Source organism: Gymnoscopelus braueri (genome assembly GCF_963280865.1).
Source record: "Gymnoscopelus braueri genome assembly, chromosome: 10".
NCBI classification, from domain to species: domain Eukaryota; kingdom Metazoa; phylum Chordata; class Actinopteri; order Myctophiformes; family Myctophidae; genus Gymnoscopelus; species Gymnoscopelus braueri.
This window is the reverse complement of record NC_137611.1, coordinates 22,731,669-22,742,714: the sequence shown is the minus strand read 5'-3', so window position 1 is coordinate 22,742,714 and position 11,046 is coordinate 22,731,669. Positions and strand designations below refer to the sequence as shown.

Here is an 11,046-nt window from a genome sequence, read left to right as displayed (position 1 = left end):
CACTATGTACAAAAAAAATGCATGAAAAAATAAAGAAAATATGTACTAAAAAAGGGGGGGGGGAAGCATGGAAAAATAAAAATTATATACATAAAAAGCATGAGGAAATACAAAATATGTACAAAAAAGAGGAGGGGGGGGGTCGTCTGTCTACAGGGAAACTGGTAATAGCTCCTCTTTCGGCCTCCAGAAAGATTAGTTTTTAGGGCTGTTTTGAATGAGCCCAGCGAACTGCATTTTTTGAGGGATGGGGTTAGACTATTCCATTCCTTGGTGGCTGTGCTATAGAAGGAGAATTTGCCCATGTTTGTTTTATGGGTGGGTGGTACCAGATTGTTGTTTACGCTCCCTCTAGTTTCGTGGCTGTGGGTGTCACTAACTTTTTCGAGGTATTTATACAGATATGCGGGTATAGGGGGCATTTCGGGCAAATCTGCATTTACAATTTTGAAGACCAGACCCATTTTTAGTTGTTTAACCCTGTCTTCCACCCTGAGCCAGCCTAGGCTGGCAAAGTGAGTGGGAGAGAGGTGGGTCATGGGCCCCAGTCCGAGAAGTAGTCGGATCAGTTTGTTTTGGGAGGTTTGAAGCTTAGTCTTCAGTGACACTGAGGTGTTGGAGTACCAAGAGGAGCTAGCATAGTCAAAAAGGTTCGACGACCGGTTGCCCTCAAAGGATCGGAATGCACTCAGCGCCATTTCAAAGCGGCGGCAAATTCCGCGATCACTTATGACGTCTCACACAGCTGGACCATAGGCGTGGATGAAAATATACATGCAAAGAATAATATGCAGGTAGAATAATACAGACTATAAGAATAGACAATTCATCAATGTGGATGGCCACATCGTTATCTTTATAGTGAACATTGTTGTGCAAAGCCATTTATTCCTGAAATAGTGAATGAAGCACCAGGATGAGCAAACTTACATTTATGAATTTAATCCAGACCTGTCCCTGTTTTTGCTCGTACAGTCCCCAGAACCCCAGTGCAAAAATTTACTCCATGAAGTGTATATGTGTGGCAAAAAGGAAACGTCGCAGCCGAGGGGCGCACAGAACGGTGGATGCATATTTATAGCAGAAACAGGTTCACATTTAACTATAGCCGTACTCATTCAATTCTGAACCGATTCTTAAAATGTAAAATTCTCTATTAGCTGTGAAGGGTCTTCTTTCATGTATATCAGTGATGATTGTTTCACCATCAAACAATATCAAGCAAAAAGCATATCGGCGGCCGGCGGGTCCTTCTTCTCCATTGCACACCTCTCGTCCTAAAACACCCTCGCACCGGGTCTAATCTGGCGGCCTCGGCTCGGGCAGTGTGTTTTAGGACGAGCGTTCCGTTTTCCACCCGTTTTCTTTTCTTTTTCTTAGTCCCAGAAGTTAATAATGTTAACATAATCTTTGTCACAGTCATTTATAGTAGTCCGTGCACTGCATTGAGGTATGCACGAAGAGAAACTTTCAGCTTTTGAGACAGAAGTGTGCACAATATATTACTATGTATAATTGTATTATGCTTTATGATACAACGCAATAAAGCCAGTGGCTTGTTGCGGTCTTTTCAGTCACTTTATCAGCTGAAGTTCTATAATTCAGCATTAAAATGTGTGTCTTCACTTCGCTTTTTAGTTAAGCGTGTCGCGTGTGTGTGTGTGTGTGTGTGTGTGTGCAGTGGTGAGCTGTGGATTTTTAAACTATGGGGGCTATATTTTATGACATCACGTGCACGTGCACGCGCGCACGTGCACGCGCGCGGGCATGTGCACATAGCCACTCAGCTCAGTGCTAGTTGAAATACTGTATTCAACATGTGATTATTAATGTATTTATATTTCTTATTATTTTGTTGCATTGTTAATTTGTTGTTTTTATTTTTGTTTCAATTAATAAATTATTTTATTTTCCTTTACATAGACTCACCCACACATAAGTACTTAAAATAATCAGACAACTTTACTTCATCTTTACTTCAATGATTTTATCTTTTTTTAAAGACACAAGATGACAACTTCACTTACATTGCTTTCAACAGTGGTTTTAACAATCATTTGAACAGTCACAAGAACTTCCAACAACGGTCAGGGATAACCGTGTGAGTTTCTGGTACAGCTCTCGTTCTTGCGTCCTCTGCTAAACGATGGTATCTGTGTGGCTGTTAATACAGTGTAACTGAGGACGTAAGTGAGAACGCAATGTTATGCAAAGCAGCCAGGTTGAGGCCATTGTTGTGTTAATGATTGACGGCGGCTGACGGTGTGTGCTCGCGCGTGCATGTGGAGCTCGCACGAGCCCCCAGCCCCCATAGTGTCAGAAGAACTAAGGGGTTGCCGACCCCCCTAGCACCCCCTTCAGAATGCAGAATGAAGTCGACGGCTCCTTGTCACTATTTCCAGCTACATGAACCACGTGACCGACGCTGTTTCTGACCCTCATTGGCGCAACTCTCTAATAGAAGGCTCTGTGTAAGTTGCAGCTTTGAATGCTCCAGGTGTTGGCTATCAGCAATCAATGATTACTAGCAGCTGGCAGGATTTCGAGCCACAGTGTGAGAAGGCAGTTCATTCCAACAGTCGTGCTTTTTGTTTGTGCTTTGTTGTTTGTGCTTTGTTTGTTTGTGAAGCAAAGTTTGTAAGTAGAACCTTTTCTGAATACATTGTAAATCTTCTGCTTAGTTGAAAGAGTGGTGTATTTGGAGGACTGTGCTTTTGTTCATTTATTACTGCTTCATAGTATGTGTTGCTGTGCATTTGTGATTTTGCTGCTTTTGAGTACATGCTTAGTGCTTTGAATAATTGGCTCCGCCAGGCCGAAAGGCATGGCGAGAGAGTATGTTTTACCCCCCGTCCGTCCGTCCGTCCGTGTGTCCGTGTGTCCGTCCTTGTCTGCGACCAGCTAATCTCCGCCACCGTTGGCCCGGTCGCTGTGAAACTGCACACACACACTCCCTGGATGTCCCAGCAGAACCTCTGATCCACATTTTTCAGATCAGGCTGTCATAGCGCCACCATGAGGCCGACTTTTGCAAAACACATTATTGGATATTACTCCTACAGATTTTCTCCAAAAAACACGCAAATCGGTAGACAGTATCTCTATAGTCATGTGATCATCATGGATCTGTCCGATTTACCATATTCCATCCTGATTGGTTAAGATTGGCTTCCAAAGTTTGCAGGATTGGTTCATTTTGAACAAAATGTCTCAAATCATGAACGCAGCATCCGATTTCCGTGAAATTTTCCACAGAGATTCCCACTTGGCCCAGGAAGAAATGCCACCCTTTTCACATTGGCCTGTTATAGCGCCACCAGCAGGTCTAATTTAGCAAACCACATTTCTGGAACAAAATGCCTCAAATCATGAATGCAGTGTCCGATTGTCGTGCAAGGCCTAATAAGAAATGGCACCCTTTTCACATTGGCCTATTATAGCGCCACCAGGAGGAGCACTTTTTCTAGTTACCTGCTGTGTTTGGGTTAATACTTACCTGAATACCTACCTTAGTTTAATATGTTGTGTATAATATGCCAGCTTCATTGTCCTCTTATGAGGTTCATGATAATTGTGATAATTCATATTCTTATTTATGCAAATTGTGTAACCCATTATGTGGAACTTATACATGCTTTTCTTGTTTTGAAGTTTCACAGCTTCTATTAAAGATCTGTCAAGCCAGCTCCTGTCTTGACTGCTTTTGTGGAAGAATGCTTAGCTTGCTGCATAGCCACGTGCACACACGTGTGGTGAGGGCAGTAAAACAATGTATATTCTTAATAGTAAATATATTCTAGCAAGGTTTTCTTGACTAATCTGAAATAATAAACATTATAGTCCATCTGATAAATAACATCATGATTTATTAACTTCTTTGAATCTGGTCTTAGACATACATTCTGCATTCACAGAGTTGTCGTGTTGAGTCAACAGTAGTATTAAAAAAATACTTTATTTCAACTACACTCACCCTAATCATAGCTACATTTGAAAATAATATATCAGGTTAACAGTGATATTATTTTTTTCAAAAGGAGCTACAGACATTTAGTTAGTACTGTAGGCTATGCAGATCTGCAAATATTTGAAATAATGTAGCTACTTTATATTGCTCTATATATATTGCAAAGAAAATGCAAATATTCAAATACGTTATAGCTGTGACAGCTATTGTGCATTCATGATGGAAAGGGTGGTGTCATGTTTATAGTTTATGACATTGAAGGCTAAAAAAAAGATGATGTTTTGATTTCAGAGCAGATATGTTGCCCTATGCTTGTGTTACACACCCTAGGGTTGTGGCTTAGTAAACAGATTATATTTAATATATATAACTAATCTGCAGGTTCACCTGAACAAACAGGGAAAAACGGGAGACAGAGTCAGTTTTGGTGTTGTTGTTCTTTCTCTCTTCCTTTACTTGTTCATCTCATTTATTAACACTAGTGCAGGTTAACTCACCATTTACTTTCCTTTCTTTGTTTTAAAAAGTTTCAGTTCAATATCACATTCACAAAATAACAATAAACCCATCTTTTCTTCTTTCTTCTTACACATATTTTCCATATTCACATTCCCATGTATATGTTTAGAATTAATTATTTTTAAATGTCATATCAAAATGAACTTATTTATGGATAACCATGAATTAACATTAGTCCAATGCTTCTGTTCTGACAACAGGTTAATACTGTATTGGCATACTACAATGGACACATTACAAGGCAGGGCCACGCGCACGCACGCACGCACAGGCCCATTGCACAGTTTCGCAGCGACCGGGCCAACGGTGCGGAGATTAGCTGCTAACGGACGGACAGGACACACACACACGGAAGGACGGGGGTGCAAAACATACTCTCTCGCCATGCCTTTCGGCCTGGCGGAGACAAAAAGGATGTACATGTTAGTAATGAGGTAAGTAATGAAGAACATATTATGTTTAGTGAAATGAGTGACCCCAAAACCATCATTACACATCCCTAAAAAGCCAAAAGAACATAGAATAGACTCATTCAACTGGTCCTGATGCTCTACAGACTGGCATTAGAAGCATCTGACACTAATAATCAGTAAAGCTTCTGGGAATGTGTGAAGATCAACAATAACATTATTATCAACATGTTAGTGTTTCTGCTACATTGCTGTGAAGCTGAATGGAGACATGTTGTAATGGCAGCTTTCTATGTTACTTAATAAGATTCAGCAGAGAAGGAAAATGCAGCAGCAAAACCATTTTTAGGGATCAATCCTTTGTTTATTTGTAGTCATCATCAGGTTACAGAGGAGCAGCAAGCCTGCCCAGGTCCCTCCCAACACAAATGTCCCCCACATATTTATACAGGCAGGAGTACACAGAGGTAACACATGGTAACTCCTTACATGGGCATGGGCCTATTGTATACAGTAGCTGACACCCACAATAGTTACAGCACACCCCTTATCGGCACTTCAGGGGAACATACAATTTAGGATATTTTGTTAATAGATTGGTGTGAAACAACTGTTGGCAAGGAACTGACACAGAAATAGGTTCTATGAGAATCAGCTGTTGTTCACCTGTTTGAGAGGGTTGTATGCTTAAGAGCATAGCATGTCTTTGTCACACCAAGTCAGAATTGTAAGTACATTAAATTAATCAATACCACAATGATTGTTATGAATTTTGTCGACCACAATGTTTAAACTGGAGCTTCACTTTGCCCTGAACTTTACAAGTTCAACATGTTTAACCACATGAACCCTATTCTGGCTATGTCATAATAAGTGAACGTTCAGTGAAAATAGCTGATCTAAAAGTTAACAACGCATCGCAATCCTATGTGTTGTGAGCTTGTAGATCAGCTCGTTTCTGACGAGGGGTTAATGTCTTTACTTTGTGATTTTAATGATTGACAAAGTGACATTATAGGATCGACAGTATGCACCATGTGCAATACTGTCGAATGGGGTATTTAAGATGTGCAACACTCCCCCACCACCCCCTATAATACAGCTTTTCTGAAAAATCTGTTTTTCTGTATTACTGTATCAGAATGTGTTGTTTTCTTATTAACTGTATTCACTGTCCATTAACTCTTGATAACTTTTTTGAATGTTATTTTAAGCAGTTTATTTGTTATGTGTTTATTTGTTTGTTAATACATAGCCTAACTCAGGGGTTCCCAAACTTTTAAGGCCACAATTCCAATTGCTTTTTCCACTTTACGAGTTGTATTAATGTATTTGGTATCTTATCTTTGTGCTTAATGATGTAAAGAATTATACAAATAAACAGTTCATGACTTAATTTTCTATTCATTCAATCTTCATTATTTTAGGATAAACACATAGGATAACTATAACTACAGGACCACATTAGAAATAAATGTTTCATTATACTTTGTGTCTATTTTGGGTATGTTATATTGTGTTCAACTTGTATAATTATTGTACCAAATAAAATCAATGATGAAAGCATACAAAAACACAATATGGGCGTTCCACAAGGCTGCAGAGGATATTACTTTCTTTTAAAGACCCTTTTAAATTTTGAATTAGGTAAAAGGGACACCTTTTATAGAATTGAAGTATTTGCTGCGTGTTTTAATTGTGGTGTATATTTATGTATTATCTTGTCTTGAATGTATGCATTGACCCGAGCAAAACCATTTTCCATTGGATAATAAAGGACATCTAATCGAATCTAATCAATCAGATGAAACAAATATGCTTTTGTATTCTACCTTCTTTCAATTGACTGTCACAACTGTCAGGCAGTCCAGGCATTTTGATGAACTTATACATTCATAATCCAGTAATAGGTACACTGTCACCTACATTAACTTTAATCATATTTTTGGTATTTGGAAGCATGTTGTGGATGTGTGTGGGGCATTCTCAGACTTCCAAGCTATCAATAGCCTCCTGTTTTGTATGCTCTTTCCATTCTTCAGGAATTTCTCCTAGGCCCTCAAATGTTTTGCCATAATGATCCTCCAGTTGCTTTTGAAAGTGATATACAAACCATTTCCAGTATGTCAGTTTTGATTCATCAGGGGTAATTTTCCAGTGAGCACAGTCTGGATCTTTCCGATACTCTTTGAATGGAATGGTCTCCTCTGAACTTTCTGAAGAGAAGAAAGACCCACCACTTGCAACCAGTGTTGTGCAGAAATCAGTGGAAAATAACTTAGTACCTTTATAGGAGCCTCCAGAAACTGCATGTGAACGATGAAAAGGGACATTGTGATCTTCTGGACTGTGATCCTCAAGGGTGTTGGTACAAATTGCACTGCAGAATGGACACCGTACCCAGCAACACTTGCACATTTGGTCGATAAGAATTGTATCGGTCTTCAACCGGACATCCTCTTGGTTGGTTGGGAGGATGTTCAAATCTGCCTTCATGGACTTAAGGTGTGTCTCAATCTCCTCTTTAAGAAAGTCAAAGTTGTCTATGTCATTAAAATGATCATAGCAGTTGGTGGCAACACGTAAGTCATCTTCTAACTGACTGGAAAACTCCTTCAACCACATGCTGGTGTCTCCACTCTGCTTTTTTACTATTTCTGTTGCATCAAACACTGCTTGATTCAGAAGCTGGTCAATATCGTTCACATTTTTCTTCATGATACCGAGTATCTTGTTCTGATTGGTGGATAGGCCTATGTATTTCTTAACAGATTGTTTTATGAATTGCTCTACTTGATTCTTTGGAGCGTTGATATAATTAATGTAACTGTTAAAGTCCTCTTCCACTGCCAGTGATTTTAAAACATGTTTCTCAAAGTTCACCCTATTCCCACTGAAGGGAGGGTGACTACATCGTATCTCTCCAGCCAAGCCAATGGCAGTCTTGTCATAGACGGCCTGAACTGCAGACACCTTCAGTTTGCTACAAAGTAGTTCACCAAGCACAGCGGCAGAGGAGTTACCTTTACAAAAGCTTTTGAATACATTATAGTACTGTCCCTTTTGGTTTTCCAAATATGCACGTGCATCATTGATCTTCTGGAATTCATTGTGAGCATTTTGAAAACATGCCTTTGCAATTGTACAGGCATTAAGTAATAGATCAAGTTTAAACTCCTTTGTGAGGGCGATATGGGATTCAAAATCTTTCACTTGTTCTTCCACATTTTTTGCTACTTCATGCATGTAACCAATATGGTAGCCTTCTGTGTTAACACATTTCTTAATTAAGACGTTGGTTTGTGCCTCAACTTTGGCAATGAGGGCTCTTATCAGATCGTCATAATTAAGTTGTTCTTTTGTTGTACTAAACCATGAAGCAAACTTTTTTAAAGCCTTTCTGACAACATCAGTGGTCAATGAGTTAGGCTTACTGGCTATGCAATCAGAATAATTCCCTCTCTTTGTCATGTTTTTGTAACGACACAATCTTTTGCAATTGTCTAGAAGCATCCAGTCATATCCCATTTCCGAAAGGATAGAATCCACATCCTTTTGAATGTTGATCTCCTTTATGGAAGGAACATCTTTAGTGAGGCAAGTAACCCAACCGTCCCAAAGAGTGTTGAACTCCTTTTCAAGTGCATTTTCATCCTTTGCCTTGTCTTTTAGCTGGCTGGCAAGCTGTTTGCTCTTCTGTAGAAGCTCGTTCTCATAAACTGTCTTCTTATCATCCATATTTTTTCGAGCATTCCTCTGCTGAATAATTTCCTCTAGCTTTCGTTTGGCTTCGCTCACTTGTTCATCACGGAAATCCTTAATTTTGGTTTCAAATCGTGTTTTCCATTGAACCAGTACATCTTTATCTTCCTCAAAATATTTTTTCACTGCGTTTTCCACTTCTTCCCAAGTCTTCTTAATTTCTTTGATAAGATCACTCATGGTAATCTCGTCAACTCCTCCATTTTCAATTCTGTTGTGTAGTATGTTTTCAATTGTCAGCATTTCTTGCCTTAAAGCCCAGGTCCATTTCGCATACTCTTCTTCAAGTTTTCTGTACAATGAAATTTCCATTGTGTTTTTGAAACTGAAAACAAAGTTTTCATTCAGCAGGGCATCCCAAAGGTCTTTAATGGTGCAGTTGAATTCTGAGAGTGTCATTCCTTTAGACTGTTTTGCTTTTGAGAGTATCAGGTTCTTCAGCTCTTGAATGTTTTCACTATAACCTGGGTTTGGAGGGGCCATGGGTGGATTGCCTTCCCAGAGCTGGGAAATGTATTTCACATCTTTGTCTACATCAAATGCAATGACGTCACTGAAGAGCTTGGCATCAAACGCTTCCTCTTTGGCAGCTAGTTTAGTCATCTCATCAAGATTTTCTTGTAGTCGTCTCTTTCCCACCTTATTTTTTTCACTAGCTTCAATAGCTGCAACATTCTGGTGAACGAACACACAACTTGGAGACAGTTTAACTTTCTTCATTCGCATGAAAGCCTGAACAGCAATATGAAGAATATCTTGCATCTCAGACAGATTCTCTCCAAAGATGTTGATCAAAGTCATGTTTCCTAGACCAATGACAAATGTTGCCAATTCATTGTCATGGCGATAAGTGTCCTGCCCTGCCAGCTCAGGAGCACGCAGTCCTTCAGTGTCCACAACCAGGAAATAGTCAAACTTGAAGTCTTCCTGGTTCTCCTTTGACACTTTCACTAGCTGCATGAAGGCCCCTCTAGTGCACCTGCCAGAACATACTGCAAACTTCAATCCAAACATTGCATTCAGCATTGTAGATTTTCCACTGCTTTGGATGCCTAAAACTGACAAAACAAAAACTCTCTTCTCTTCTCCAAGTGTGTTTTTCACCTCATCTAGAACACTAGTGATCCATGTTAAAGGTACATGAGCTGCATCTCCATCCATCAGCTCCATTGGGTGACCTGCTATCATAAGCTTTGCCGCCAGCTTAGGGTAATGAGACCAATATCCTCTCTTGCTGGTAGATGCCTCTATAGAGGCTTCATAGAGTTGTCCTGTTTCTCTCAAGATGTGCTCAAATCCAACAGTTGATGACTGCAGGTCATCTGAAATTTTCTCCAACTCATTTTGCTTCTTCTTCAGCATACCTGAGTTGCCATTATTCTTTTTCAAATCCAAGACCTCAGACCACTTAGCATCATATGCCTGGTTGAGTTCAGAAAGTTTATCTGAGAAGCTGTCATCCAGAAAGAATACAATCCATTTTAGGAAGTAGAGTTTTTCATTCTCATCCAGAGACTGCAGGTTTTCAATAAACATCTGCATCAGCTTACTAGGTGGTTTGTCACATTGTATCTGTCTTATCCGCTTCAGTTTCTTTAGTTTTTCACTTTTTTTCGTCTCTAGACTTTGAGCACCACAACTGTCTCCTTTGAGGTAGGAGAGGTCTTTATTTATTTTGCACCACTCATGCCACAATTGACCATGGCATGGTAGAAATGTGTCTTTGATCTCTGAAAGCTCTTTTCCTTTGAGCAAATTTTGAATCTGCTGAGCAGCAAATTTCCCTTTTTGGCATGCAAGGGCTTCTTCATCTGTTTTGATTCCAGAGACATTTCCCATACTTTGAAGTTGGAAGGATATTTTTGTTGTTGACAAAATCTTTCTAATTACTCCTGCAATTTCTTCAGCTACATTTGACACACTTCTATCCTTCACACCCATTATGAACTTTCCTGGTTTGATCTCCTTGGCAACAGAGTCATTATCAGCAAGGAGACAAATGAGAGGTTTTGGGCCCTTAACAAGGTCTGCGAACATTGTATCATCTCTTCTCAGCGTAGGTAAAAGGACAACATTAACTGAAGCCTTATCAATCAGTATTGCACGCTGTGTATTGTGTGTTAGAGCATCTCCATGGAGATTACAGAAGGCAACACAGTCAGAGAAAGCATCATTTGGTTTTCCAGCAGGACAGTACCAGGCAATCTCTGCCATGCCATCTATCAGACAGTGAGATTTGGTGGCACCTGGACAATTCCTATGAAAGAACGTGCTGTGGCGGTTGTTGATTAAGGTATTCATCAGCTGAGATTTAGATGATGACACTGAGCCAAATCGTAAAAATGACACCATAGGTGTCTCAGCCTAGCCTGGTAAACCCTCCCTCCG

At 39.8% G+C, this 11,046-nt stretch overlaps 1 protein-coding gene across 1 annotated transcript; it reads right to left on the bottom strand.

Annotated features, from left to right (window-relative positions):
- Positions 1-5,236: 5,236 nt before the first annotated feature.
- Positions 5,237-11,010, bottom strand: LOC308094270 (interferon-induced very large GTPase 1-like; the record flags this gene model as incomplete). Its single annotated transcript, XM_080440816.1, has 1 exon — positions 5,237-11,010. One exon carries the CDS (start codon positions 11,008-11,010, stop codon positions 6,883-6,885), a length of 4,128 nt encoding a protein of 1,375 aa, XP_080296942.1. The 3' UTR covers positions 5,237-6,882.
- Positions 11,011-11,046: the final 36 nt, after the last annotated feature.